We start from the raw sequence: 24186 nt of genomic DNA, 5'->3' as shown, positions 1-24186 counted from the left end.
CTTTTTCGTGCCAACACCAGGAAAGTCCCAGACTAAACAGGACGAGTTGGCCACTCTACCTCCAGCTGTAGACGGCGTCAAGGAGGTGCTCTGTCACATTGGTACCGACGCTCCTCCAAATCTTTCACAAAAGGAGGAAACCATTTTCTAGTACTTAGAACTACTAGCCCTTCCAAGCAGCATTTAAACATGTGACAGTGTCTCAGAAATAAAGGAAAACACCATCAACTCCAAGCCTCCCACTGGCTCTCTCTGTCCTTTGGTAACTTAAAGATCAGACCACACTCACTATGGCCACTCTCTCTCCTCCTGTTTATTCCTCAAACTTCTGAGATATGGCTTCCACTTTCTAACCATCCAATGAAACTTCCCTTGCCAAGGTTATCACTGATGTTGTCACTAAAATCCACTGAAATTTTTCTCATTCCTTATCGTATGTGGCCTCTCTACACGTTCTCCCCTGCTGCCCACTCCCTTCTCAAACTCTTTCAGTGATCCCAGCCTCCTGGTTTCTCCCCTCTCACTACTCCTCAGTTTCCGATGCAAGCTCCTCTTATGCAATTGTCGATGTTCCTCAAGTTCTGTTCTGGACCTTTTCTCTTCTCACTACACCCCCTGCTCCAGTGACCTCATCTCGCACAGCTTCAAATACCATGAGTGCTGATGACTTAGAGATCCCTATCTCCCAGAATTCTCTCCGGGCTCAACCTGAATATCCAGTTCCTTACTGTACCTCCCATTAGGATTCTCTGCAGACACTTCAATCTCAACAAGTCCTCAACTGAACTCATCTGATGCCTCAGGCCAATCCTCAGACATTCTCTTCCTCCAGTGCTCTCCATCTTGGCCAAAGGACCCACCATCAATCAACTGCTCAATTCTTGACTCCTTCTCCTCCTCACAATCATCAAATCCTGTCAATTCTACCTGGTAAATACTAGAACCATCCCCCCGGCCTCTATTGTCTCCAGGCTGTCTCCAGCCTATTAGAGTGATTTCTCCAGTAAACATGTCTGAGGTTGCTCTCTTGGGGTTAATGGTTTACAGGGCCCTCTATGACCTGGTTCCTACAGACCTCTCCAGACTTTCTCCTAACTCTTCCCTACCTGACTCACTCCTGTCACTTTTTCTGGTGTTTTCTTAGATGTCATTTCCTCAGAAAGTCTTCCCAGACTCCTCTGAACTGGGTCAGGTACAATCATGAGTACTCCCTGGACATCTCTATTATAGCATTTGTCACACCCACTGAAATAGCCTGAGAGACTTGAACTTCTTTGAAGACAGGAACTGTCTTGTTCACTGATATACCTCTAGCACCTAAAATGGTGAAGAGCAAGCATTAAGTCTGTCGAACAATTTAAACAGACATTCCTCATCTTAAAGCTCTTATCTGTTTATTGGATTAGGCTCCCAAAGTTCTCGACTTGCCTTCGTGTCAGTCCAGTTCAAGTTACTGTGAGCCTGAAGAAAAAAACAACTACTCTTTTGGAGTGCTCATTCAAAATAGCCAGAAGCAGCATCACACAGTGGAAAGAACACAACTCCTAAGCCAGGAGACCAGGGCTCCAATCACAGCTCTGCTGCTCTTTGTGCTGTTGTGGGTGACCACTTAGCCTCTCTGAGCTTCAACTTCTCCATCTGCGAAATAAAATGGCTACTCTAGATCAGTGATCTTCAAAGTGTGTTCCACAGGGGAGGAGACTGAATCGGAGGGTCCAGAGGCCCGTGACCCACCAAGACCCCAAGCCACTCTGCTCCTATCTATATTATATATTGGAATTCAGGTGAGGTTTTCCTTAGAGAACGAAAAAGAAGGATCCACAGCGAAAGCAAGTTTGAAAACTGAACCATATGATCACTGAATTCCCCGCTCTCTTTACATGCTGACATTTAAAACAAATGAAAGGCAGGAGTGTCATTATCAAGAAGGTAGTGTCTAAAAAGCATGTGAGGACTCTGTGAGCATCTGAAGAGGTGGGCTGGCACTTCCGTCTGCCATTAGGAACTCACTGGTTGTCATGCAACTTCACCTCATTATGCAGATCTAGTAGGACGCAGAGACTTTTTTTTTTTTTTTGCGGTACGCGGGCCTCTCACTGTTGTGGCCTCTCCCATTGCGGAGCGCAGGCTCAGCGGCCACGGCTCACGGGCCCAGCCGCTCCGCGGCATGTGGGATCCTCCCGGACCGGGGTACGAACCCGTGTCCCCTGCATCGGCAGGCGTTCTCTCAACCACTGCGCCACCAGGGAAGCCCAGAGACATTTTTGAATCCACAAATAACATCTATATAATCATCTTTATCCCTCAATCCCCTTGATAATAACCAGGAAGCTCAGACCAAAAAGATACAGGCCTAAATGGTTCTCGTTCAAGTCTTGCTTTCAGATGGCTCATCACTCCAAATCTGGTGACTCAAAGGCTGACCCCAGCCTCACAGGTGAGATGCACTGTCCTGGGGGCCTTGCACAGAGAGGGCCTTCCTTTTGCATGAAAAGTACTCAGCAGTTAGTGTGTGTGTGCCACTGAGGACTGCAGTCAGAAGACTTGGGCTTCTCTCCTCATCTGCCACTTACTTGCTCTGTGTCACTGCTGTGGACACGTCCGGTTTGCTCTACTCAGCATCAATCCCATCCCCTCCTTCTTTCTGAAAACTGTTTTCTTCCCCCAGCCCCATTCTAATCCTATGGTTCTAGAGTGAGTTGCCAAGTTCTCGGGTGACTGGTTCTCTTGATTAATCTGGGGTAGGGGGTGGACAACAGAATTCAGCTCTACTCAGAGTCCTTCCTTGGGATTTCTAAATTTTGGACTCGGGTCCACTTCTGACATGAGGCGTGGAAGCTTCCAGCGATCAACTGGTTGGTGTGGAGGAAAGAGTGAAGTCAGCATACAGAGAAGAGAAAGGAGGGGCAGATAGTGTTGGTGGTGCGAGTCCCTGGTGGCAGTTGTTCCTGATGCCCAGAGGCACCTGACCTGCCCTTCAGGAGGGGCTTGGTTGTTCAACTCGTCCATAGGTTCCATGAGCCAATAAATCCTTCTTTATACCTAAATTAGTTCAAATTGGATTTTAGTCCCTTAACAACTGATACCAACCCTACATTAAGTCACTTAAATAGTATCAGTCTGTTTCTTCATTTGTAGAAACTACTTCAAAGATTTTTGGCAAAGACTAATGAGATATGTAACTCTGTTAAAACCATACTGAGCTGTAACTATGTAAGGAGTGACTACGACTGATGTCTAATGCTGAAGATAAATGCAAGTGCTAGCCCAGTGGTTTGGACATAGCATAAGACCACCCCTGCTGCTACAAGAGCAAGTGTCTTGGGCTTCCCTGGTGGCGCAGTGGTTGAGAGTCCGCCTGCCGATGCAGGGGACACGGGTTCGTGCCCCGGTCCGGGAAGATCCCACGTGCCGTGGAGCGGCTGGGCCCGTGAGCCGTGGCCGCTGGGCCTGCGCATCTGGAGCCTGTGCTCCGCAATAGGAGAGGCCACAGCGGTGAGAGGCCCGCGTACCGCAAAAAAACAAAACAAAAAACAAGTGTCTTGCTGACCAGAAGGCAGTTACTCCACAGTGGATACCCACTGCTTGTCTGTCCAGTTACCCTCCCTCCCAGCAACCCACACACCCTACCTCTGGAAATCACTCCACTTCCATTCCATCCACTTGGTTTCCATGGGAACTGCCCTATCCTTTCAAGACTCCATCCTAGTCTGGTTGATGGGCCTCAGGGTAAGCGCCAGACCCAAGCTAAGCTAATGAATCCCTTTCCTGGGACTCTTTTTTTTTTTTTTTAATTGTGGTAAAATACATGTAACATAAAATATACGATCTTAACCATTTTTAAGTGAACAGTTCAGTAGTGTTAAGCACTTCATATTGTTGTGCAACCAATCTCTAGAGCTTTTCCATCTTGCAAAACTGAAACTCTATACCCATTAAACAACTCCCCATTTCCTTGCTCCAGGCCTGGCAACCTCCATTCCACATTCTGTCTCTATGAATTTGACTACTTTAGATACTTCATATAAGTGGAAACATACAGTATTTGTTGTTGTTGTTGTTGTTTTTATTTTTTAAAACATTTATTTTTGGCTGCACTGGGTCTTTGTTGCTGCGCGCGGGCTTTCTCTAGTTGCGGGGGCAACTCTTCGTTGCGGTGTGCGGGCTTCTCATCGCGGTGGCTTCTCTTGTTGTGGCTCACGGGCTCTAGAATGCAGGTTCAGTAGTTGTGGCGCACGGGTTTAGTTACTCCGCGGCATGTGGGATCTTCCCGGACCAGGGCTCAAACCCGTGTCCCCTGCATTGGCAGGCGGATTCTTAACCACTGCGCCACCAGGGAAGCCCCAGTATTTGCTCTTTTTTTGAATGGTTTATTTCATCTAACATAGTATCCTCAAGGTCTATCCATGTTGCAGCATGTGTCACAATTTCCTTCTTAAGGCTGAATAATGTTCCACTGTATGTATCTACCACATTTTGTTTATCCATTCACCTGTCGATGGACACTTGGAGGTTATTTCAACCTTCTGGACTACTGTGAATAATGCTATGAAAGTGGGTGTACAAAAATCTCTTCAAGACCCTGCTTTCAGTTCTTTTGGGTATATATCCAGAAATGGAATTACTGGATCCTATGGCAATTCTATTTTTCAGTTTTTTAGGAACCACCAGACTGTTATCCATAGCAATTGTACCATTTTACATTCCCACCAACACAAGGGTCCAATCTCTCCATATCCTCATCAACACTTGGGTTTTTTTGTTTTTAAATAGAATCCGTCCTAATGGGTGTGAGATATCCCGGCACTTTTGAACTTAGAACCAGAGAAAGCATCAGCACAATCTCTCTCAGATGTAAAAGCTGGAAGAGGTAAAGCTTAGGTGCTGTGGGCAGTCCTGTCTCCCACCAAAGAGAAAGCCTGTTTGCAGTGACAGAAACAAGAGAGGGAGACTCCACAGCACCAGGGTAGGTGGTACTGGTTGTACCTGGGGCCTTGATCCTTTCCTGTGCTTGAATCTGATGAGGCACCTCAATAACCCTATCATAAGATCACCTTTTTGCTTAAGGTCATTTGAACCTGGCTTGTTTCATTTGTAACCGTAAGTCTTACCTAACAGAAACATCTTAGTAGAAGGGTTACTTCTTCAGGAATCTTTTTTTGCTTTTTCTTGTCTTGATTCCTTCTTATACATAGATGGGATATAAATAATTTGTACATCTGAAAACCCCTAAAGGAATGCCTTTAGAGAAGTACAGCTTAATGGTTACAGCACAGGTTTTAAGGCAGCCCAAACTGGCTTCATATCCCCCCTCAAGGAATGTTTAGGGACTTCCCTGGTGGTCCAGTGGGTAAGACTCTGTGCTCCCAATGCAGGGGGCCCGGGTTCGATCCCTGGTCAGGGAACTAGATCCTGCATGCATGCCCCAACTAAGATCCCGTGTGCCGCAACTGAGACCCAGCATAGCCTAAACAGATAAACACATAAATAAATAAATATTGGAAAAAAAAAAAAAGAAAGAAATGTTTACCGAGTGCCTTTCAAGCAGCAGGCCCCTTGTAGGTGCCAGGGATAAAGCAGTTAACAGTGGACAAAAATTCCTGTCCTCACAGGACTTTCTCTCTAGTCCTCAGCAAATATTTGCATGTCTACTCTGTGCCAACCATCATTAAGCTCTCTGTATATATATGCTTGTTTATAAAATGGGAATAATAAATTTCCTTGTCCGTTTAAAGAAATCATTATAAGGTATGCATGTGCTTAACACAAAATGCCTGACACACAGCAAAACACCCAATGAAGAGTAGCCATGTTTACATTCAGACATGGAGTCATGTCCTGTCTAAACCAGCCTTAGCATCTATTGGGTACCCACTGTGTGCCTCACATTTGCCTTAAGATAGGACTCACGTCATGGCAGGACTTACTCTCCAACGAGAGCATGAGATAGTTACAGGTGATATGTGCTGTAGCAGAGTAATGAGGAGGGAAAAGAATATGGTGGCTAAGAACACAGACTTTGGAGCCACCCACCTGGTTTCAAACCTCAGCTTGCCCTCCAGAAAATCACTTAACTCTTCTACTCGGTTTCTTCAACCGAAAAACAGAGCTAATAACAACAATGATGATGTAAGGACTAAATGAATTATATGTAAACTACTTAGAACATGCCTGGCACGTAGTACCATATGCTACTATTATGTAGTAAACTGCTATGGGAACACGTAGGAAGGAAAAACTAAACCTCCCTAAGGAGCCAAGGAAGCTTTGTCTAAGGAGAGGACATCAGATCTGGGCCTTGAAGGATATGCAGGAGTTCACTAAGTGAAGAGTAGGGGAAAGGGCATTTCAGGTGAATGAGACTGTTTGAGCAAATGAGCTAACTCATGAAGAAATCATATGCATTAAAAAACAACAACAGGGCTTCCCTGGTGGCGCAGTGGTTGAGAGTCCGCCTGCCGATGCAGGGGACACGGGTTCGTGCGCCGGTCCGGGAAGATCCCACATGCCGCGGAGCGGCTGGGCCCGTGAGCCATGGCCGCTGAGCCTGCGCGTCCGGAGCCTGTGCTCCGCAACGGGAGAGGCCACAACAGTGAGAGGCCCGCGTACCGCCAAAAAAACAAAACAAAACAAAAAAACAACAGTAACGACTAACAGCTGAAGCCTGGTTGGATGACAGATAAAGCCTGAGGCCCAATTTTTAGCCAGTAGCCCCATTTTTAGCCAGTAGCCCTGTGGACCACCAAACCAGTCAGTTTTGAGTCAGAGCTTGTCCTGATAACTTCTGGGAACTGACACCACACTATACACCAACACTTTAGTAACATTAATAATTTTTTCCCCAATGAAGCAAATAAATCCAATTTATACCTACCACTTACTAGCCACTGCAGTGCCAAACACTATGCTGCTTTCAGAAGGACGTCATTTAATCCTTACAATGTCCCCTGGAATGGAGGTAATAACTCCATTTTATATACGAGGAAATTCAGGCTGCTTGAACAACCTTCCCAGGGCCGCACAGACAGCATATTAGACAGGAAAGCCTTCAGCTGCAGGTACAAATAGCAGTTTCTTTTTTTTCCCCCCACATCAAAAGAAGTCTGGAGGTAGATGGTTACAGCCCTTAGTTCAGGTATTCCGCAATACCACCAAAATACCTTCCATCTTTCCTTTCCACCATCTTCAGAGCATTAGTCATTGGCCCCAAGGCTCACTCAGTCTCATGTTCACTGTAACGATTTTTAATTCTCATCTTAAAATCTCAGCAGCCAAGATTTTGTCAAGCTTTACTTTTTGAAATATTTCAGGTCAGCTCATACAACTCACTAATTTCACAGATGGGGAAATAGAGAGATTTGCCCCTAGCGAGCTAGCAGAGCTAATTAGTTAAACCAGTGTTCTTTCCATGAGACTAATTTAGTGGAGACTCCAAGTTGCCCACCAAAATCTGTTCTCCCATTCTTTCTTGGCTTGACTACATTTCTCAGCGGCCTTTGCAGGTTAGGTGTGGCCACGTAACTAAGTTCTTGCCAAAATTAAGTGAGCAAAAGTATGTGTGCCACTGCAGGGTCCAGGCCTTAAGGCATCTGGCGTGCCTGCTCCACGCTTTGCCGCCTTCCCACTGGCTGGAACCAGAGATGAGCCAACTTTAACCAGGCAGGTGTTGACAATGCCCCCCAGAGGGTGGAGAGGCAACATGATACAGGGAATCTGTGTCCCTGAATGACCGCTTAGAGTGGAGCTGCCCCACTGACCTGGACCGCTCACTTCGGAAATGTTAACTCCCCTCAGAGTTGTTATGTGAGGAGGAAACAAACTTCTTTGTTCTTTAAGCCACTGTATTGTTGAGTCTCTTTGTTACAGCAGCTTAGCCTTTTACCCTAACTAATACAACCAGGCAGCGTCCTTTGTACGTATTCAAAATAGCTTTACCAATGACCCGTTAGCCATCTTTTCAGAAAACAGCCCTAACCACCCAAGTAGGTGATAATCAAATAATGAAATTCCTTCCTGTGGCTACTATCCCAAGATTTCTTCATCTTAGTTAAAGGCTATTTAACAATTAAAGCAGATTATTTATGCAGAAATCCACTTAACTGTGAGGCTTTCACGCAACTAATTCAACAAATATTTGACTTTCTAGATGCTGGGGATATAGAGACAGGTTACTGCGTTCATAAAAGCTTACTTTCTAGTGTTTTTCTGTGTGTTTTTATTGTTGTTGTTTTAATGTTGTGCTGAGTGTTTTAAGCAGAAAAATCTTCTTTGTAGAATGTGGGATTGAGGCTAAGAACATAAATAATTGCTGAGAATTACAAAGGCTCAAACCATGGACCTAGACTATAGATGAAATGTTCTTTTGCTGAGCCCTAAAAAACAAGCAAAGTATTTTAAAGACTAAGAATCCACCTCTCTTTCTGGAGTCAAAGTATTTCCTACCTACTTAAAACAGCATTGTCTGAACTACAAGAAGTGTCTAAAGTCTAGTCAAGATTTCTGCTTTATCTGTCAATTATCTCTCAATAAAACTGAGGGGAAAAGGTTTTTACTGACAGAGGTAGATGGACCTAATAGCTTGCTGAGTGCTGGAATTAACCACCATGGACTGGAGACTGGGTACCTGCGCTGAAAGGCTCTGCTGGTCTAGGGATTATCTGAGGCAAGATGGTACAAAATGGCATTCCTTATCCTCACTCCAGGCTGAACAAAACGCCCAAAGCTGGCCCCTTCCTGCTCTCAAATGAGATTTGGTATGAGATTGGGCAGTTGAGTGAGAGAGGAGACCTCAGGCTTGTTCTGGCTTTGTCACAACTTGCTCTGTGGCTGTGGAACATCCATGTTTTGGGCCTCAGTTTCCCCATCCATACAAGGTGCTAAGGAGCCTTTCATCTGTACATATAGGAAAATCATTAGACAGAGCTACTCCCTTCCCTACGTACAACAGCAAAGTCATTCAGAGGGCAGCAGGCAGACAGGGGACATCTACCTCAAGGCAGTGCCTCAGGCCAGGGCACCAAGGAGAGTCCTAGTGAGGGTCCTGCCTTCCTCAGGCCCTCTGCTGCTGGTAAAGGAATTCCATCCTGCTGAGTCTAAGAACAGGGGTAGCAGGCACAACCACAGTGCCTTAAACGTAGTTAAATATTGGGCACTTTGATTCTTCTTTTTCAAGAAATCCCTGATTTCCAACTGCCAGAGAGATAGCAGTAAGTCAGTTCAACGAGAAGTTACTGCTCCAGGTATTTCAGATGGACGGATTAAAGGTTTTTAAGGAAGGATTATTAAAACTAGTTTTTCCTGCTTCTCCACTGAAACTTTTTTTTAAGCTTTAAAACATAGTTAGCAACTTGTGTGAAGAGCATTTCAGAGACTAATGTTCCTCCTTAAAACCAGCCGCCTTAACACAGGGCTCAACAGCTTGAACTCTTAATTCTGTGGCCTCACCTCAATTCCGGCTTTGCCACTTACTAGCTGGGTGCCTCTGCTGAGCCCGTTTCCCCATTGGTAAACATGTATAGAAACAGCGTCTCTTTCCCAGGGCTGTATGAGAAGCTAATGTATATAAACTGCTTGGTCCCCCTTGGCTCACAGTAAGTATTCACCTCCACTTCCAGTGGGAAGATGCCGCTTCCCACCCCATTAGCTCCTGAAGTGGTTAATAAACTGATTGGGAAAATTACACATTTAATCTAAAGAATAAGATGACGTGGATTCGATGACAATTTCTTCTCTGACCAAAGAATACATTTATTCTTGAGATTCAAATCCGTTAACGTGGGTAAGTCTCAATAAAACTCAAGGGGGCCAGGATATCCCACAGACTGGGGGAGGAGAAGCCACTGAAGTCAAGTTGAGAAGCCCAGCTTTCCAGATCACGGGGTACCACGCGCAGTCTTGGCTTCAGACTCCTGCCCCAGCATCCTGCTGTGTCACACCATGCACCTCGACACACACCTCCCCACCCCCACACACACTCCCACACACCAAGCAGGGGCAGGACTGTGGCTTACCTGCACTCACCGCGAGTGTCCTTTCTTTATAGCCCTTACTACAGCTGTAATTATTTGATCAATGTGGACTTTTTTGATCATTGAATTCCCAGAGTCCAGCACAGCACCTGGCACATAGTAAGTTCTAAAATATCTGCTGGCTGAATGAAAGGGCTGGCCATAGCTTAAGATTTCCTCAGAGGCTGGTTTTGGCCTAACCCTGGCATCTGAATGAAGTTCAGTATGCTTATGGCCTGTGCTCAACTGGGGGACCCTCGGGAGGGTGGTAAAGAACAGAAACAGGAGACCTACCAGAGGAGGCAGGGGAAACCCATGCACACCCAGGTACTGTCAACAGGTAAGGTAACGGATAAAGACAGTATGTGCTCTTTGTTATCTTTTGGGTAAGGGGAAGAAATAAGAATATATATTTGTATTTGTTCATATTTATTGATACTTAAAAAAACCCTTGAGAGGTATGTAAAAAAACTAATAAGTGGTTATCTATGGGAGGAGAAGGGGATGGAGGTAGGAGCGAGATTTCTCAATGAATGTCTTTGTCTTTTTATATTATTTTGATTTTTGAAAATTGAACTATGTAAAAAAATCTAGTGAAAAAATAAAACTTTTGCATAGCTAGCTCACATACATTCACAAAGAACTGCTTTTTCAGGTCCCGCAGAAATGCGCCTTCTTCCATGATCCCTCCCCTCTTCCCTCCAAAGTGAAATTCTATACAGCTCTTACGGTCTTTGATAGTCTCTTACCTAAATTTGTTGTCTGTGTATATATAAGATATTTACAAGCTCCCTGAAAGCAAGAACCACATTTCATTGTATCTCTGTATCCCTCTAGCCTACTCTAGGGCCTCTCATATAGTAGATTCAGAACAAATAAAATACTGCTTGAGTGAGGAGTTACTGCTTAATGGGTGCAGAGTTTCTGTTTGGGGTGATGAAAAAGTTTTGGTTGCACAACATAAACGCTGCTGAACTGCAAACTTAAAAATGTTTAATCTTACGTTATATTCATATATATGTATACTCACGTTGTTGGTAGCTCAGGTCACTCCAATAAGAGAGCTTCAATTGGAGATAACAAATCTCCAATTAAAAAAAAGATCCTCTCCAGATGTTTTCCAGGAATATAGTAAGTGCTCAATAACCATGTGCTAAATAAACAAATAGATAGCATATTAAGAACATCGACTTTGAGAAAAAGCTCTCACGTTGAAAACAAAGCATACTGTATATAAGTTAGACATGAACATAAACATCTTTTTAAGGATGAGAGAGGTCCTTGCAAACTTTTTCTTTATTTAATTTTCAATAAAAATATAGTCTCCTAACTCAATAGAAAGATAGCAGTGATTATCACACAGGAGGAGCTCAACAAATGTCAGTCTTCAGTTTTCAAGTTCCATGTCACAACCACTTCAGTCTGATTCTCTCCGTCTCGATGGAATTCCAAAAACGGTTTGGTTCACTTAATTATCTCACTGGGGCTGATCCTTTACTGCCATTCACCCAAATCCAGAACTCTTGAATTGTGGCTCACAATAACTCAATCATCTATACAAGTGTCCGGAAATTAGATATTTCCAGCCAGAGTCAAGGATATAAAACTTTTTTTTAAGGGATACAGTAAATCCCAGTATTCATCACCAAAAAGATCAAATGTAAAAAAGTGCAATCTGTGCCTCTTTCAAAAATAGAAACTTTAAGGTTAAAAGAAAAAAAAAAGCCCTTCCCAAACTCATTACCAGACCAGACATATCAGCCACACAGGAGCTAACAAGGCCTGCTGTTTCCATGACAGAGAACATGAGAGGTTAAAACCACACCACTAAAAAAAAAAAAAAGAAAAGAAATAAAAAAATAAAACCACACCACTGAATGAAAGAACTGGACCCCTGCCACCTTTGCAAAGGCCACTGGACAAGTCCCTTAAACGCTGGATTTCAGCTCTTCAACATTCTGCCCTAGGGATCCCTTTTCTTTAAGCTCTTTATCATGGTCTGGGGAAATACTCTGACTTTCTATGGTAGTGATGGCATCTGAGTCCAACCTTCTTCTTTTCTTCAGTTGGTGCAAGTGGGACTTGGATTTCATGTGTGCTAAGGTAAAACAAACAAAAAAAATTAGGATTTTCTACAACTAATCCTGGAAGCATACAAAATTAACTATACAATCCTTTTCTTTAACAATAACGGGATCAACACATGTACTGGTACAGCTGCTTAGCATTTTTAAGAGAAGAATAAGTCATATGGCCAGCTAGCTAGCAAACTAGCTACCACATATCACGTATACCTGCTGGGGGCTTTACATCACTAAATCCACACAACAATCTTGCGGGACAGTATCATTCAGCTCATTTTATACAGGAGGAGACTGATTTCAGAGGTCTTACATTGTGTCCAAGGTCACATAGCAGGTAAGCTCTTCGGATTACCTGTAGCTCAAAACGCGAGTCAATTTTCCAGAATAGGGCTCCAGACTCAATTTTCCCATATAGGGCTGCCTGTTACAGATACATTTCAACTCACACATCTCAAAAGTTACAAATCCAGGGCTTCCCTGGTGGCCCAGTGGTTAAGAATCCGCCTACCAGTGCAGGGGACATGGGTTCGAGCCCTGGTCCGGGAAGATCCCACAGGCCGCGGAGCAACTAAGCCCATGCGCCACAACTGCTGAGCCTGCATGCCACAACTACTGAAGCCCATGCGCCTAGAGCCCGTACTCCACAACAAAAGAAGCAATGAGAAGCCTGCACACCGCAACGAAGAGGAGCCCCCGCTCGCCGCAACTAGAGAAAACCCTGCACGCAGCAACGAAGACCCAATGCAGCCATAAATACATAAATAAATAAATAAGTTACAAATCCAAATTCTAATCTGTATTGCAGGACAGATGGCTCAGGCCTACGGTACCCAGAGCCGCCCTTCCCTCTTCTTAACCAGCTCGCTCAGGTTGCCCCTCCTGACGTGACATCCCTATGCCTGGGTCAGATAAGCCATCTGAATGACTAACCCAGATACTCGCATTCTCCAGCACACAATGCACCAGAGAGATCACAGCAAGTATTCTTTTCTGATGATCCCTTTCACGGATCCACAGAAGCAGTAAAGCTGAAAAGCTACTATTGGCTGATACCAATTTCTGACCTCTCACCCTAAAGACAGTTCTCAGCTTCTGACTAACTCACACAAGCTCCTTTTTACCATCCTGTTCTTTTTCAAGGAAATCTTATCTGGAAACACCTATAAAGATAGACAACGAGATTAAGTTCTTTTATACTTACTTAAAACATCATTTTTAGGGATTTGGAAGCAAAAGTAGGTAAGGAAGAGGTTAGAAGTCAAGGAAAAGTTTACTTGAGGGAAAAAGTCAGTTTTGTCTCCAGCTAGAGCCTACGGCAAAAAGTGGCCTTCTGGACTGACTCTCCATGGCAGCAGGAGATGGGAGAGCAAGGACTTGACAGATGGCACTATAGAAGGGCTTACACAAGCTATGCTCACAAAGGCTCACAAATGTTGCTTCTCTGTGGCAATCCCTGAAGGACATTCGACAAATCAAACCACTAAGTTTCCTTTAGAAAAAACAATCAGACACTCTCTTTCTCTTCCCCTTTCATCATTATGAACCAACGATAATTGAGGCTTCTTCTGCTGCTTGGGCAATCACAGCCATCCCCAGTCTCTGACAATGCAGTTCATTTTGCCAGCGTTAACAGTTAATAGAACTAATCGTTCTATTGGTTGGTATGGGGGGAAAAATCCACTTCTATGAGAATGCCATGCAAAGCAGTACTCTGAACGGGATTCCAGCCGCTGGGTAAAATACAAGCCCTGCTTGTGCCTAAAAGGAGTGAGCCTTCAACAAGTTTCTAAATACAATGTAAATTCAAGGCTTAGAGGCTAAGGCCCTTTTGAGCTTTGCTGGATTACTGCAGAAATCCGACAGGGGAGTGCAATGTGACTCTATGGCAAAGACAGATCCAGGCTCTGAAACGGGGAACTAGAACCTTGGTGCGGGGCTGTTCCTGGGTTGGTCAGGAGCGCCTTATGAAGAAGACAGTACCCTTTGACCACCGTCTTTCGGCGTGTCTAACCGTCTTGCTTTCACACAGTTTCCCTTAACACTTTTCATCACAGTTTTTGCAACCAACACCATTTCAACGTATTACCTTAAAAGTTACTGGAGAGACACCACTTTTGAAGAATGTACTCAGGAGGAGTAACTGCACTTCCTGTTCCCTCCCAGCTGTTTCTGCTCCTTTGGCCTCTTGGGTGAGTTGCCTGGCTTCCCTTACAATCCTACCTCACCCCCACTGAGGTCTAAACATGAGACCAAGAAACTACTCAGGCAGGATCATGAAAGTCAAAGGAGCTCTGGCAAGTTAACTGCAGACCTCTCAGTAAAATATCTACTCTAGCTGAAGCTAGAGGGCATATGATCTTCCTTTGAAATTGAGAATACAGAGATAACTCTCCCGTTTGAGAAGGCCTCTCCATGAAATTTGAACAAAGGCTGTTAGAGGAATCTGGTCATTTTTTTTTTTTTTTTTTTTACAAACAAGCAGACTCCAGCATTCAACCTACCAAAGACCTTAAATTTTTCATGAAGTCAGTGTGACCCACCCTTACAGATTTCTCTATCCTAGACTCTACCTGCCCATTCACGGTCCCCAATGATGATTCGATCACAGAGGTCACACATGTGATAACTTCTCTTGTTCTCAGTTTCACTGCTTGGCATCTTTACTGGAGTAGCTGCAGGCTTGTGGCCCTGAAAAAAAAAAGGCAGGGATGGGGGAGAAGCATTTGATTCAAAGAGATTTGGATATTATACTCTGATATTAAGAGGAGTGAGATTTTCCCAAGATTCCTTTTTCTCATCCCAGAGAGCAGGTGGGCTGTGAAGAGATTTTAACAACAACCTTTCTGAAAGTGAAAGTAGAAATGCAGCCTCCAGGGATTTAAAAGCAGCCTTCTGCTCTATTCCAAGGAAAAGAATGCTTGGTTCCCAGAATAGCAACAAAGGTGTCAGCAAAGGAAAGCTTTGTGAAAACCAGACAATAGACAGTACCATGATTAATAGTCACCTGGATGAAACTTCGCACAATTTCAAGAGCAGGTTCAAGAACAGACTCTTCCCACTTCGAGACGTCAGACACTTCTAGGCCATATACTGGGGGAACACTGGGACCAGGTCCTAATGACGACAAAGAAAAGCTGTGAGAGGTCAGCCTCCAAGACCCAATCTATTCTGCTCCTAGGACTCCAAAATCCTCAAGGGAAACATATGGGGTCAAAGAAATAAACATTCTGACCATGCCATTCAATCTAACCAGAAACATGAACCAAACAGCTACACACAATCCAAGAAAGACCCAGAAGGTTGACTGGTCTGCAGCCAATAAGTCTAGCTGTATAATCCAGAGTCTCAGGTGCAGGATCTTCCAGATCAGTCAGGAAAACAATATAGAGTAACAGCTCTAGTGACCACTGTATGGGCTACAATATAAAGGTAGCACGTGACAGGAGGCAATTAGCAGCTTGAAGTGAGTGCCTGTTCTAAGGTCCATATCATCTTACAGTGATGTCATTCTGTGGCAAAAGAGTTCACAGCTTTCTTTAGTCTCAGGTTTGTATACATCCCTTCAGCAGTCTAGCATTCACGAAACTCATTAATACCATACTGATAATCATGGGCTGGTAACAGCAGAGTATCAACCAGTGAGCTGCTGAATCTGAAAATTAGAAAAAAGCCTTGGAATTGAACTAGTTGAGCCCTGTCTCTAAGAAACAGATCTAGAGGAGTATTCAAGAAATACCCTTTGGTGAATACTTCTGAAGGGAGATAAGACTGGAGGTAGCCGCAAGTATAGCTATAAGCATTTCATCCATCTGAGCCAACTACGTTTAGTCTCTGCTGGTAGCTTCCCCAGTATGTGGATACACTAAATTGCCTTCCACATCCAGGTTAAGTCAGTTGCCTAAAGGCAAAGAGCATTGCCCCATGGACAAAAACATCAAAGTCCTCAGAATGCCAACGGCTGGCAGGTGCTGGCCTTTTGATAGTGCCAACCACAAATAAGATTCTTCATAAACTGGACTGGGCTGCACCTGCCACCACACGGAAAGGTGAGACTGGGAGGGTGCAGGCAGCACCCACAGCACACCTGGCCTTGGCTAAGCTCTGCACCTGTTTCCAGGCCACTCTATATTTTCCTTTCCCCTCTAAGTCCTTTGTTGGGCTTCTGTGCCCTGTCTAAGTACCTTTCAACAAGTTCTCGGCTCCCAGCTGCTATTTCTGGCTTGGGTCCAAGGCCAAGCTGGGGTGGGGAAGTCCCTCTGGCTTCTTGCCAGAACCTTACCCCAGCAGACCAGCCCTTGGCCAATCACACACGGCTCCTGATTTACAGGGCAGCTGTGCCTTTCACCCTAGCACCAGGACTGCGCCGGCATACACATGAATGACGAACGGGCATACGATGCCATCAAGCCCTCATGACTCAGAGATGGGGGAGTTATTGTGGCTTTACCACAGGAAGAAGTTCCAAATCATTATCCCAAAAACCCATCTTTTGTTACAGACTAATTGTTAGCCCTGCGGAGAAGAGAAGCTGCATTAGAAATTTGTAGTAGGGAACTTTGTTTCAGCTGACACAAAGACTTCTATCTAAAAGGACATGCAGAGAAAGCAAGGTAAGTAGAAGAAAGTGTAAAAAGCCCCTTGGTGTGAGAACTACACTGGAGAGCTCTAGCAGAGGGTGAGAACTGAGAGAGAGATCCAAGGGTCAACAACATGGCCCAAGGTGTTTCTGTTCAGAGGCACTGAGAGGAGGGTGAGACCTCAGCTGTGCGTATCTGTAACTGAAAGCAGAAATCCAATGGCAAAAGGTAAACAGGGATGATTCAAAAGCATATTAAAAAAGGGCCCAAAAGATAAAACTAGGGTTTCACTTATGCTTAATCTCCTTTAAATAATCTCCTTTTAGCTCATAACCACACAATTTCTTACCCGAGGCCCGATACTAATGCTGTCCAGCTAAAGTTATAACTAAAGGAAATAAGAAGCATGGTGTAAAGCTGAGCGTGGACTTCAGAGTCTGGCCCGCATTCAGTACTCTACTGCTTATTAGCTAGGGAAATTTGGGCAAGTTATTTAACTTCTCTAAGCCTCTATTTACTTATCTGCAAAAAGAAAAGAATACCACCCACCTTGAAGGCTCAGTAACATGTATGACACCAAATTTAGTGCTAAGGATGCAGTACAGGGTCCAATGAATGAGAATTTCGTTCCCTTTTCCTTAAAAGTGCTGTTCAACTGAAGTTAGAGTTGCAGCTGCCTGAAGCACTATGTATCTGAACACAGAAGCGATGCTGGGAGAATTGGTGAAAGTTTTGTCTTTTTATACTACTTATCTGGCCCCCAAACCATTTTAATTAGGAAAGCCTCCCTACGGAAATCTGACTGTTCTTCAGGTACAAAATCTGAAGCTAAAAACAACCCTGAGCACCAACTCCGCTAAGAAGGTATTGCTATTTTGTTCTTCCCTGTCTGCAGCCAGCACTCATGTGTTCAAGGCTTAAGGCAGATTCTTCCTGGGGAAGAACTGTTTTCTGAGGCATCACAGGAAAACACCCCTGGACAATCACTTATGCAAAACCCCCCAGGTCAGGTCCCAAATCTTAGAACAGATCCAGAAACTAAAGTTCACTTTCTGGGTGAGCTGAGAACATCTATGTTCCACCGAAAGCAGACCCAAGGCATCAGGAAAAACAAGGGCACTTACTGCTCAAAAAACGGTTTTTAATCCATCGGTTTTGCTTCCGGGCATATCTCTTAGTCACTTGTTTCAGAGCCTCAATACCTGAAAGACAAGGTAGATATAAGAACCTCTATCTAACCACTTCTCACTCTGCTGAAAGGAAGGCCCATCCAGCCCAGCGTTAGAGAAAACTAGCCACGTCAGCACACTGGTGGATACTTGGTAGGTGAAAATCTCAATTCTGAGCTGAAGGCCGTTTGGGTCTCTTTTAGCCTCAGCTCCTGCTCAGGCCATAGCAGCAGGACACTCTGTCACCCAAGGATGTCCAAGGCTAGGTTAGATGGAGAATTCACACCTTTCTTTAGGAGCTGGTTTCTAGTCTCTGGTGTGCACTTTCCCTCAGTGATCAGGTACTCGTGAAATTCCTTGAAGCCAATTGATTGGAAGATACCATGTTGATAGTCCTGGCTGGGAACAGGAGAGCATCAGCAGATGAGCCATTGAATCTGAAAGCTAGCAGGGCACTGGAGATGATCTAGCTGAGCCATTTCATCTCATAGATGAGGAAACTGAGATCCTTAGCAGTTACTACCCTCTGAAATCCTTCCTCCACCTTCCCCCACCAGCTCCCAGGTTACTTCCCTTGAAAATTAACTTCTGGGAATGTCTGAGATTAGAAAATTGCAACTGTAACAAGTACACCAAACCTCCTCCCAATGATGAAGGGTAGCAAACAAGTAGATCCAAAGCCAGTATTATATGTTTACGGTCTTTTGACCGTAAGCAAGGGGCGGAGAGTAGGTGAAAGTAATAGCCAAATTCTCACCTGTTTTCCACAATTTTCTTCTCATTATAGCGTCTGTGAAAATCTCTTAGTTCATCCAAGAGCCCAGCGGCGAGCATGTTATCCACCCTCTTATCCAAGCGCTCATCTAGAACTTGAATCAAATTAACCCATCAACCAGCAAGCTTGCCGAAGGTGTGTACTATACATGATGAATGCATAGGCTGCCATAAAGAAGAGAATTTGTTCAAATGGAAGAAAAGGTTCAGAGTCCAAAGATTATACAATAATTCATAATTATATTTAGTCACACTTAAAACTCGGCAATTCCAATAAAAACAGCCAGAATGAGGCATGTCTTCTTATGTAAAGAGCACACAATTACAGCTACTAGGAACAACAAATATTTTATTCTTGTATGGAATGTATATCCATTGTTTATTTTAGAGGCAGCTGAGAGCCCCGTTTTACTCTTACTTTTTTCCATTATATTTGTTACTCTAACTTTATGCTATTTCATATTTAAGAACTCTCAGATGACACCTTAAATAGGAATGAAAAACTTTAAACCAAAGCCATCCTAAGTATATCTTGAACTACTGAGCCAGACAAAGGAGCAGAGTGAGAGATGATAATCATTCCAATGTGGTCAAACACAGCTTTATTATGAATCAGATACCACTGTTGGATGCTGCACTGTAACACATGTTTTTATTTACAAAATGTTCATTATTAAAACATTACCTTTTTCTATAACCTTATAATTTAAGTTTGAGATAATATAATCTGAGATTAATTTAACAAATTTCCACCATTTCAATTATGCTCTTCTACATCTCTGCCATTGCTATTTCTTGGCTTACAATGATAATAACCTTTTTTTCTACCTTCCTAGAAAGTTTGCATTTATTGAGGACTCACCACGTGCCAGGCACATTCTGAGCACTTCGCATGTATTATTAATTCATCTAATCCTCAACGAAGCTATGAGATATGTATTATTATTATCATCCCCATTTTATAGAAGAGAAAAGTGGGACACAGAAAGGTAAACCAACTTGCCTTAAAACTCACATAGCCAGAGACGATGGAGCAGGAATTTGAATCCAGACAGTCTGGCTCAGAGACATGTTCTTAATCACTAAACTATACCGCCTGTTCCCCTAACGATCTCATTTTTCTAGACCTAGCTCATAAGTTACCTTTACAAATTGGTCCCCAGAAAATGCTCATCATCCCTTCTCTGTGGCCCCACAGCACCTTCTAGCCCAGCGTTTATCACAACAGAGTATCTACCTCGTTATTTGTTGCCCAACTAGACCGGAAGCTCCTTAAGGGCAGCTACTGTCTACATTCATCTCTGAAATCCAAGTACTATGTAGAACACTTGGCAGTTCATTGAATGCTTGCTGTTATATTTGTTGCATAAAGAAGTTACTATTATCACAGGGCATTAGCAAAAAACCAAAAAGAAATACTATCAGTTAGCTAGCTAACCATCATTCCCACTTCTCAGGCCTACTGATTCCAAAATAATCAGTGATCCAGGCTTTAGCCAGAGAGTCAGATCTCCTTCCACAGGAGACTTCCTTCTCTTTCTCCTTTGGATTTTCTCTGGATGGCAGTCTCTTTCCCATCCCATCTTATCTCATCCTCATCTTATACTAATCTTTTTTTTTTTTTTTTTCCGGTACGCGGGCCTCTCACTGTTGTGGCCTCTCCCGTTGTGGATCACAGGCTCCGGACGCGCAGGCTCAGCAGCCATGGCTCACGGGCCCAGCCGCTCCGCGGCACGTGGGATCTTCCCGGACCGGGGCACGAACCCGTGTCCCCTGCACCAGCAGGCAGACTCTCAACCACTGCGCCACCAGGGAAGCCCTATACTAATCTTATACTCAACTCATGTTATACTAATGCCAGGGCTACCTTTACCTGCTTTCCAGAAAGATAATGGCACTGTGTCTTACTAAGTCAATGAATAATGATCATGATAATAAAATGAATAGCTAACACTTGTTTAGTGCTTATTATGAGCCACTCAGAGTTCTAAAGCATTTTTTTTCAAAACAACTTTTTATTGAAGTATAGTTGATTTACTCTGAAGATTTTATATACAGTAATGTATTACTATAAGCTCTGTCTCAGATTAACTCTAGGACACCAAAGGACTTTTACCTGTCTGTTCAGCATGAAGCCAGAGGATGCACGGGTTAGGGAACTTCAGAGGGCCTCCAAGGGGACCACCACCTTCCTCGGAATGTTGACGATGAAGAAATTCACTATGAGAGATTCCTGTTTCTTCAAACACTTGCAAGCTCCTAAGTCATTTGAAAGGGGAGGGTGGGCACACCCATAACAACCATTAGGAAATATTAATTCTCAAGTGAAACAGGGGAGAGGCTATTTATTATAGAATACCTCACTGTCATTTTCACTGCATAAGCCCCTGAACACACGAAGGTCTGGGGTTACTGCAAACCTATAGCTACTCAGAAAAGCGTTCTAAAGAAAACTTTAGGTAAAGAAAGAAATAAAACTATTCTAAACATATATAAAATTTTCTGAAATCAGTTAAACAGGTTCAGAAACAACAGGTTTCTACTACACAAAGAGAACAGGACATATTCACTTTCGGGTAAGCAGTAAAAGCTTGTCTGGGACACTTTGCTATAAGCCAACAAGTCTAGTCTCGCTGGAATGCCTTTCCCACAGTACAAAAGTATGCTGTATATCCAGCTCATCAACTTTCTTTTTAAGTATGTCTAAAATTAATGAAAAATGCTTCCGACTAATTCAGTACTCTACTAGCACAAAGATCACTGAAGAAAGAACTACACACTTATTCTTAAGCCGCTATCCGCCCTGTCAGCATCTATTATGTTATGCAGCACTAGGTAATTTAACTCTCAAATCTATACTCCACCACTCTGGGTGATTGCAACTTATCAGCTTGAAAGTGATCTTTCCCTTCCTGATCCAATTCTACTTCCTGAAACCCTAACACAAGAGTAGAGACCCCTCGTCTTTCCCTATCACTGGTCACTCAGAGAGGACCTAAGAAGGAAAAATGTAATAGATATCTTACTTATCTGGAGGCTAGAATACAGCCTCAAACTAAAAGAAAGATGAAAGAAGTCCTCCAATCTTCTTTTAGAGACTCTAGAGCTCTTGCTTAGAACCTACTGTTCTTACGAAAACACATTCTCAACTCATTACTAGTTTAGAAGTCGCAAAATAAGGAGAAATGATAAGAACTGATTAATAAAAGGGGCAGATAGTAACAACCAAGCTCTAGACTCATACCATAAAACGATACAAAAATGAATGTTCATCAGAGTGTCCCTGAGTTTTCCAAAAAGTTTTTGGAAGATTTCTATTTAACTGTTTAAAAATAAAGTGTTTGGATACTGGAAAGTATAAACTTTATTTATCTAGAATATGTATTATCAACAGGGTGACACTGCCCTCAAGGGAGCCAAAAAACCTTAGATATTACAATGATGTGTGGCGCTCTCCCAAAATCTTATTCTTCAGCATTAAAATTTCATTGAGGGGAGGGAGGGAAGCACAATTAGGAAAAAAATTTCTAAAAAGGCTTCAGGGGCAGGGGGGATAATAGAAAAGGATTAAGAAACACCGATCTAGAATGCTCATTTGAGTGTAATACTTCATAACCCCTGTCAATACCAAATGTTCCTATAAATATCTAATGTGTATAACCATCCATATAGTAGGTCCCCTACTCTGCCAGATAAGGTATCGCTTCCGGCACTACAGAAAAGTACACCTCAGTGGTGATCACTTTGTAATGTACAGAAATATCAAATCACTATGTTGTGCACTAGGAATCAACATAGTGTTCTAGATCAATTATACTTCAAAACAAACAAACTCATAGAAAAAGAAATCAGATGTGTGGTTACCAGAGGCTGGGGGTGGGGGAAGGGGGAACTGGATGAAGGGAGTCAAAAGGTACAAACTCCCAGTTACAAGATAAATAAGTACTAGGTATGTAATGTACAACATGATAAATATAACTAACACTGCTGTATACTATACATGAAAGTTAAGAGTGAGGCCTGAGAGTTCTCATAACAAGAAAAAATCTTTTTCTTTTATTTTGTGTCTATGTAATAAGTACACTAAACTTATTGTGGTAATAATTTAATGATATACATAAGGAAAATCATTATGCTGTACACCTTAAACTTACACAGTGCTGTATGTCAATTATATCTCAATAAAACTAGAAGAAAAAATAGATTAAATGACTGATAAAATGAAGATGCAGTCAGAAGTGAACAGAATATGGAGCCAATGAAGATGCATATTTACGGAGGAAAAAATAAACCATCTAATCTTAGGAAGGAAGGGAGGGAGGGAGGGACGGAAGGAAGGGAAGGAGGGACGGAGGGAGGGAGAGAGGGAAGGAGGGAGGGAAGGAGGGAAGAAGGAAGGAAGGAAGAAAGAAAAGTATACCTAACACACGAGGCTGCAATTTCAAAGCAACCTAACAAAACATGGTTAATGAACTAATAAGGTCATCTCTCTCTTCCCTTCAAGAAAGTCTCCATGTGTAAAGGTGAACTGATCTATAAGACAGTTTATAAAACCTGTCTCCCACTGGGCAAGCTGCTGGGGCAGAACTCAGCATTGCACAATCAATTATGAAACCTAAATCACAATGTCAGCTGACTGCATGCCAGAAAAAATGTATATGAAAACTGTTATAAAAGCAAAGATCAAATAGAAAATGAAGCAAGATTACATAGGCCCTAGGGAAAAACGGTACTGTATTATGCATTTTAAATGTAACAACAACAAAGTAGGGTGCAACTATTTATTGAGGGAGTTGGACTGAGGCAATAACTCTGGGCCTCCTAACCTCCTAACCTGCTGAGGTAAAACACATCAATCTCCACTAACCGCTATTACCAAACCTGTCTCACCAGGCACACTTAACAACTGACCGCCCTCTAACGCTGAAGGGGCCTGGCGCCAGCTGGCTCCCGGCTTTCTTACCTGGCCACTTTGCGCTTGTCATGTGGGTGCAGCTTGGCAGCCATTTCTGGGTCCACCTGGCTTAGGCGTTTGTGGAGCGCATGGCCATCCTCCTTTTCAAGCTCAACTTTCTGGTCAATCACTTTCTCAGTGCCCATCTCCCAGGGCTATTAAATGAAGGTTTAGTAGTAAATTTAATTCAAAAATTCAACAAACACTGAAACACTGTATGTGCCAGGCACTTTACTAAGTGTTCAGGAACACAGAATAGAGATGAATCAGAAGATCTTGCCATATAGTGAGAGACAGATCATAAACAGAAAATTCCAATACACCATGGTAGTGCTGTGAGGCCACAGTAAACAAAGAGGAAAGAGGACTAGGTGTCTAGGGAAGTATTCAGGGAGTATAAGCTACCCAGGCTAACACATCTATATTAACACATCCAGGAGTCTAGTCTTCTCAACAAGTATAACCAAAGAGTGGACCAGAATTTCCAGCACATTATAGTTTGCAAAGTCCCACCCTACGCAATAGCATCTCTGTAAGAATGGTTAGTGTCAGATATCTCCCTGACATATAGATTGTTTCAGCCAGGAAATGCTGAATCAGACTAACGTACTGTTAACTTAC

The 24186-nt window shown here is 43.3% G+C and overlaps 1 protein-coding gene across 2 annotated transcripts in view; it reads right to left on the bottom strand.

Moving 5' to 3' along the window:
- Positions 1-11287: 11287 nt before the first annotated feature.
- The window catches only part of TRIT1 (tRNA isopentenyltransferase 1), a 43692-nt gene continuing 30793 nt past the window's right edge, over positions 11288-24186 (bottom strand). Inside the window, exons 4-11 of one of the 2 annotated variants that reach the window (XM_060140451.1) lie at positions 23575-23720; positions 20728-20870; positions 18595-18706; positions 18124-18236; positions 17793-17870; positions 15096-15205; positions 14662-14779; positions 11288-12105 (exon numbers count right to left, since the gene is read on the bottom strand). In XM_060140451.1, the coding sequence (XP_059996434.1) occupies positions 11936-12105; positions 14662-14779; positions 15096-15205; positions 17793-17870; positions 18124-18236; positions 18595-18706; positions 20728-20870; positions 23575-23720 (990 nt within the window). In that variant the 3' untranslated portion in view covers positions 11288-11935. The remainder of the gene's footprint in view (positions 12106-14661; positions 14780-15095; positions 15206-17792; positions 17871-18123; positions 18237-18594; positions 18707-20727; positions 20871-23574; positions 23721-24186) is intronic. The other variant, XM_060140452.1, reaches the window with a different exon arrangement.

This window comes from Lagenorhynchus albirostris, chromosome 2 (genome assembly GCF_949774975.1).
Source record: "Lagenorhynchus albirostris chromosome 2, mLagAlb1.1, whole genome shotgun sequence".
In the NCBI taxonomy this organism is placed as follows: Eukaryota; Metazoa; Chordata; class Mammalia; order Artiodactyla; family Delphinidae; genus Lagenorhynchus; species Lagenorhynchus albirostris.
This window is presented reverse-complemented; position numbering and strand designations above follow the sequence as displayed.